At 42.2% G+C, this 6,694-nt stretch overlaps 1 protein-coding gene across 3 annotated transcripts; it reads left to right on the top strand.

Moving 5' to 3' along the window:
• The first annotated feature begins 1,157 nt into the window (after positions 1–1,157).
• LOC123132532 (uncharacterized) lies at positions 1,158–6,475 on the top strand. Of its 3 annotated transcripts, none has more exons than XR_006464813.1 (6): positions 1,158–1,480; positions 1,719–3,205; positions 4,540–4,782; positions 4,863–5,728; positions 5,801–5,881; positions 5,975–6,475. XR_006464813.1 is itself a non-coding variant. In XM_044552355.1 (2 exons), exon 2 carries the CDS (start codon positions 1,865–1,867, stop codon positions 3,113–3,115), a length of 1,251 nt encoding a protein of 416 aa, XP_044408290.1. In that variant the 5' UTR covers positions 1,158–1,480; positions 1,719–1,864; the 3' UTR covers positions 3,116–3,418. The 3 variants fall into 3 exon arrangements, 1 of the variants encoding a protein (XP_044408290.1); XR_006464812.1 differs by having other exon boundaries at positions 4,481–4,782; XM_044552355.1 differs by lacking the exons at positions 4,540–4,782; positions 4,863–5,728; positions 5,801–5,881; positions 5,975–6,475 and having other exon boundaries at positions 1,719–3,418.
• Positions 6,476–6,694: the final 219 nt, after the last annotated feature.

Here is a 6,694-nt window from a genome sequence, read left to right as displayed (position 1 = left end):
CTGGGTGGCGAACCAAAGGACAACACTGGTATATCCCCAGGTGCCCGCAACCAATCCACCTAGATGTGTATTTAAGTAGCCACCTCAAGTTAACCATTAATTAACAATCTCACATCTGTCATGGATCACTCAAACCAAACCACATCTACGAGCATAGCATGACAACCTAAGCATAATGTAGAAGTAACTCCCAAGGGTTTGATAATAAAAGGGCAATAGGTTCTACCTCATCATCTACTTCCCAATACCCACAAGTTAAAAGATCCTACTCATGCAATGTTTGAGGATTGTAGCTAATGCATAAAAACTGGGTAATAAAGGGGTATGATCAATGTGTTACTTGCCTTGCTAACGATCTGCAAACCCTAGAGACTCGTAGTAACACGCTTCGCACTTCGGGAATTTTATCGCAAACAAACAATAGCATACATAAGCACTCAAGCATAGAAGCAAGGATAAAACTCAAATAAGAAGATCCAATCTGAAAGTTCAACTAAAGAGCTTCGATTTGTAAAAAGAATCAATCGACTCGGAGCTACGGAACTGAAACTACGGTCAAAAGAACTTCGAATTCAATTTTGCTTGAAACCAAATTCTAAATTTTCAAAACCATGTCCAAGTGGATTAACCAGAAAGAGGAGCTCGAGACGAAGATTTTGGCGTTGGTTTCACTGGATTTGGACGAACGGTTAAAAAGTTACGAGGGTTTAAAGATCAAGGGCTAATCTGCGATAAAAATAATCACAGATAGGTCCCTGACCGAAAATAAAATAAAAAGAAAAAAACTACGGTGCGAACGTTCGCTAACCGAGGCAAACGAACGAATTTGTTCGATAAAACGAACTAACGAATGAATGTTCGTAAAATAATCTAAACTGAGAAAACCAAACCAATAAAAAACCGATCTAGAGTTTTTTAAAAGAGATAAATGCACTATTGGTCACACAACTCTCTCGAGATGTGCAGTTTGGTCACTCATCTAATGAAGTGTGAATAACTGGTCACTCAACTCCATTTTATGAGCAAAGTGGGCACTTTGTCGTTTTCTGCCGTAACGGATGCACACGTGGCATGCTGACTAGGATCCAGGCCCACAGGAGATCAGTTTCGGCGGTGAGAGGGCAAGTTTATTTTTTGCAGAAAACACCCTGCCCGCATTAGAGTTTCAGTTCCCCCACCCAGTCCGTTCGTCGTCTGTTGCAGGGCGGCATGGAGTCGGTCGATCAATGCGCCGCCATCGACGACGACGGTGGCGCCAGAGGCTTAGGAGATGGAGACGCAGTCGGCGGCGGTGGCGGTAATCATCCTGATGCCGTCGATGTGGTTGGTTCCGAAGGGAAGTGTGCGTCCGATGGAGGCAGTGGCAGCGGCACGGCGGGGATAGTAGGTGGTGAGCCCGTCGTCGGCACTGGCATAGATGCTGGTGTGGCCGATTTGCTTCCTCGCCGTCGATTTCCCTGGGACAAAGCGCCTTTATATGGTAAGTCACAAATTGGGGATTTTCTGCTAGGGTTTGAGGTCGATTCTATCTGTTAAATTAGAAGTTTTGAGCACTTTGGTAGTTGTGATTATTTGGTACTTATGTCAGTTGTCAAATGTTTGGTTGTCACAATTTCAAAGATTAAAGACAGATTATTGAACTGTGGACATTTGGGGGTGATATGGTTAGGGTTTGTCCGAATCAAAATTGAATTTTGTTCAAATTGTGTGCAATGCAGGTGATGATTCCGAACAATTTAGTGTGGAAATTCACCATAATGGATGGTTCTGTGGTGTTGGCATTAATCGTAGCTACATGGAGGAACAAGTTGACACATTTGATGGCTGCCATAGGAAAACTTTCTGATGTGCTTTACTGGACTAGATGGTTAAACATCTGGGATATGCAATACCAAAAACAGGTTTTGCAATGTATTGGTGCATCCCTGGAAAAAGTATAGATGATGGTTTGCAAGTAGTTAGTTTGGAAACTCATGCTAGGGCTATGGTAGCAGCAAGTCAACAGAACAAAGTACTAATTGTGTTCATTGATCACAACAATATGCTGGAGAAGCAGTTGTGGGATGATGTTCTGTTGCAAAAAGTTGAGCTACCTACAGTTATCAGTCCAGTGAAGACAAGTTATGTGCATGAGCAGAGGGGTGGGCCATCAGCACCAACTTATGGTGAGCACCTGTTCAGCATGTATCGTGGTCCTCATGTAGAAGATGCAGGTGAGAAGGAAGCTCGCATTAGGAGAAATATTTTCCCCAATACTTGCAATGCTGATGCTGTCATGGGAAGGAAGGGGCAAGAAAAGGTTGATTGTGCTGGTGCTAATGAGCAGTTTTATGAAGCTGGTGCCGATGAGGAATACTATGCAGGAGAAGATTCCAGTGAGGAGGAGGAATATTATGGTGGAACAGATACTAGCTCTGACTCGGATTTTGCAGATTCAGACTATGACTTTGAGGATGGAGATGATGCACTATATGATACAAATGTGGACAAAGATTTGAAGGATGAGCTTGTAGCTGAAAAGAGGAAAGGGAAAAAGGTGTCAGAAGAATTAGAAGAGGAAGATGTGGTAGATATGGATGAGTTGAAGTTGCCAGAGTCAGAATCAACACTCAAGTTCAACTTCAAGACATCCAACCCAATGACAGACATGGAGAACCCCACTTTCAAACTTGGGATGACATTTTCAAACCCAGCAGAATTGAGAAAGGCATTAGCAAATTACATTGTGAAGAACAGAGTGAAAGTTAGGAAAACAAGGGACAATGCAAAAAGGTTAGAAGCCATATGTGTTGAGGACTGCCGCTGGAAAATGATTGTTGTTAAAGACTCAAGAAGTGGTTGCTTTCTCATTAAAACACTAGTGGATGTGCACACTTGTGAAAAGGTTTGGGATATGAAAGAAATGACAGCTACTTTGCTAGCACAAAAATTTCATCAGGATTTCAGAGATGACCCTCACATGAGTCTGCTGGCTTTTTCCAACAAGGTTGAGACAAAGTACAACATGAAGGTGGCCAGGTTCAAATTGTCAAGGGCAAGATTAATTTGTTTGAAAAAAATAGAGGAGATGAGGAGGCACAATATGGAAAAGTATGGGACTATGGTCACGAGCTGATGAGAGCAAACCCAGGCACAGCATTCTTTCTGAAAAGGATGGGTCAAACATTTAGTAACTTGTATTTTTGCTTGGCTGCTTGCAAAAAAGGTTGGTTAAGAGCATGTAGGCCCATTATCTGCCTTGATGGAACCCACATTAGAACTAAATATGGTGGCCAAATTCTGACAGCCTACGTTGCACGGATACTTGGATACGTATCGGATACGTGATACGGGGATACGCCTGATACAGCAATTTTCTAAAAACTAGGATACGGGATACGTCTGTATATACATATTAATTATTAAATATATGAAAAAATAACTGTTTTATTAAAAAACTTGAAGTCTTCACGATTGCTTAACAAATACTGCATGGATCTCTTGTTGCCTCCTTTCCCTTTCCCAGTATTTTCCAACATCTGGACGTACCTCCACAAAGGCTTCTTCTCATTATCATCTTCCGGAATCACACGAGCAGTAGCCAATACATGGACTGCATCCACGCTACCTCCACTACCTGCGTCACTTCTAACTGAAGAAGACCCTATGGCCGATCTGCACAGTAAAAGGAGGAGATTACGAAAACAGATTAGTCAAACTGATCTAATCTTAAAATCTGAACCTAAAACACCTACGTACAGAATTCAGAGAAGGAGATGGAGAAGAGAGATCAGAGAAAGAGAGGGAGATGAGAACATACCTCCTGCAAGGGAGACACGGATGTCTTCTGCCGGCGACGAGCCGGCGACCGATCAGCGTCGATTGGACGGAGAGTTGGAGAAGAAGAGGAGAGGACTGGAGCTGAGAGTTATGGAGAGTTGGAGACCTGCGGGCTGTGGCTGCTCGCCTGCTCCAAAGAGTCGAGGGGACGAGGTGGCCGGCTGGGAATTGATGACGTGCGGCGGCGCTAGGAGGGAATCAAGGAGTTTTCATTTTTATACGTCGAACGAAGGGATTGCCGTATCCAAAACGTATCCCAGAGGTATCAAACACTATTTTCTTTTTTTAAAATCAATAAATAACAGGATACTTACGGGATACGTATCGGGCAGTATCAGGGCAGTATCTGAGTATCGGGGCAGTATCCGGCAGGATACGCGCACTTTCTGAAGTATCCGTGTAACGTAGCTGACAGCAATAGGAATAGATCCAAATGACTGTATCTATCCTATTGATATTGCAATTGTGGAGGTGAAGTGCTACAGCAGCTGGTTGTGGTTCTTAACAACATTGAAAATTGATTTGAACATCATAAATACATTCCCTTACTGCATTATGAGTGACAAACAAAAGGTGTGTTATTTATGAAATAAATTATTGTTTATGCTTGATTTTTTTATGTTGTCAAGCGCACAATAGTGATGTGTGAGATATGTTGTAGGGGCTAATAGGAGCAGTTAATGAAGCATTTCTAGATTCTGAACATAGATATTGTGTCAGACATTTGTACCAGAACATGAACCAGCTACACAAGGGAGAAGTGGTGAAAAATCACTTATGGAAGTGTGCAAGGTCAAGCAATCAAACAAAATGGAGGGCCAACATGGATGCATTCAAGGTTGATTGTCCAGATGCTTATGCATGGTTAGAAGAAAAGCCTCCCAATGAATGGTGTAGAGCATTTTTCAATGACTTTGTGAAGTGTGATGTTCTGACAAACAATAGTTGTGAAGTATTTAACAGGTAATTCTCTCTCTTTATGTTAGTGCATTTGTCCTACTCTCGGTACCTAACAAATGTCAGTATTGATGTCTGAACATTAGGTGGATATTAGAGGCCAGGGAATTGCCTATTCTGTCCATGTTAGAGCACATAGCTTGTAAAATTGGCAACAGATATTACAACAAGCAAAGAGAGGCCACAGAGTAGTGGGCAGGACAGATATGTCCTAAAATTAGGAAAAAAAATAGAGAAAAACACTGAATTTACTGCTAACTGTCGTGCAGAAGGATATGGTAGAGCAACATTCTCTGTTAAAAGCATTGAAATGACATACATAGTGGAGCTGAACCTACTAGCTTGCTCGTGTCAAAGATGGCAGCTAACTGGTATTCCATGTAGCCACTCCATAGCATGCTTGAGATCTGAGAGGATTAAACCCGAGCAGATGGTTAACAACTGTTATTCACTAAATTCCTATATGCAAGCATATGGTGCAAATATCATGCCCCTGAGAGACCAGACAGAGTGGCAGCAAGTAAATGGGCCAACAGTTTTGCCTCCATCTTATGAGAAGAAAGTAGGCAGACCACCTAAAAGCAGAAGAAAGGCTCCTGAGGAAAAAGCAGATGGGACAAAATTGAGCAAGCATGGAGTGACAATACATTGTGGTTACTGTAGACGCCCTAACCATAACAGGATTGGGTGTCCTAGACTGAAAGCCATTGCACAGGCTAAAGCAGTAGCTCAGAGGCATGCACAGGAACAACCTCAAGTTGATGAACAAGAACAAGCTGAGGGTGCTGCACAAGAACATGCTCAAGGGGATGAAACACAACCAGCAGCAAGACAAAGGAGGAAAAGGAGGAGAACAGTGCATGAGCAAGTGGACATGTCATCTCTTAATATTAATAGAGGGCCCACAACAGTAGATGAAAATGGAGATGCAGACATACCAGAAATACTTCAGGTACAATGTTTCCAAGTCCTTTTCCTCTTCTTTTTGCACATATCAATATCTCACATAAGTGTTTTCATTTAGCATATTGAAGAGGTTCAACTGGATCCTAGGCTAGATCCATTGAATGTCAGATCAAGTATGGTTTCACAGCTAGGGCAACAGGTACAAATTATAATGACATTGATTTTCTCTTCAATATCAAGCTCTTCCTTATGTGTTGTGTTGGTGCTCATACATTTTGCAACTTAACTGCAGGCACCAACTTTTCAGATAGAAGAAGACACTCCTATCCCAACAAAGTGTGCATTTGTTGCTGCTAACAGATCTTCCATACCTGCAGCTAGGGTCACAACTGTAACAACAGAAGGTGCTGTTGCATTAAGAGGTAGGGGGAGAAATAGATCTGGGGGGAGGAGAGTTGCTGCTACAGCAGCTGCTGTTGTAAATGTTGCTGCTATTTATGCTAGCACTAGCACAACTAGAGGAAGAGAAGCTGGAGCAAGAGGGAGAGGCAGAGGGGCTGGAGCAAGAGGGAGAGGAGCTGGAGCCAGAGGGATAGGAGCTGCAGCAAGAGGCTGGGAAAATTTGTTGTTTGGTCCTACTGAAATGAACACCACTCAAAGTGCACCATTTGACATGTCACAGGAGTAAATCATGTTAGGTGTATGATCTTTTGTGCCCTGAGTTTGTGTGATACATGAAATTCTAACTTATGCTCACACATATTTTGTCATGGCTGTGATACTAAAGAACATCTAGTATTTGTAGTTGAGAGTTGAGATCTCTTTGTAGAACATGATGCACAACCTGAATGGTAGTGCTAGTGTTGGAAGTCTCATATTCAGATTAGTACAACAGATGAAAGTGGTTAAAATCACATAATATCTCATATGCAGATTGCATTTCAATTCAATACAAACATATCTAGTACATCATAATTTAGCACAACAAACAGTTCATACTGGTACACAAGTG

Source organism: Triticum aestivum, chromosome 6A, assembly GCF_018294505.1.
Source record: "Triticum aestivum cultivar Chinese Spring chromosome 6A, IWGSC CS RefSeq v2.1, whole genome shotgun sequence".
In the NCBI taxonomy this organism is placed as follows: domain Eukaryota; kingdom Viridiplantae; phylum Streptophyta; class Magnoliopsida; order Poales; family Poaceae; genus Triticum; species Triticum aestivum.
The sequence above is the reverse complement of the archived record's forward strand: the minus strand, read 5'-3'. Positions and strand labels throughout refer to the sequence as shown.

What these genes read in the sequence shown, in the direction of transcription:
- LOC123132532 (XM_044552355.1), top strand. Translation starts at nt 1,865, where the DNA reads ATGGTTAAACATCTGGGATATGCAATACCAAAAACAGGTTTTGCAATG.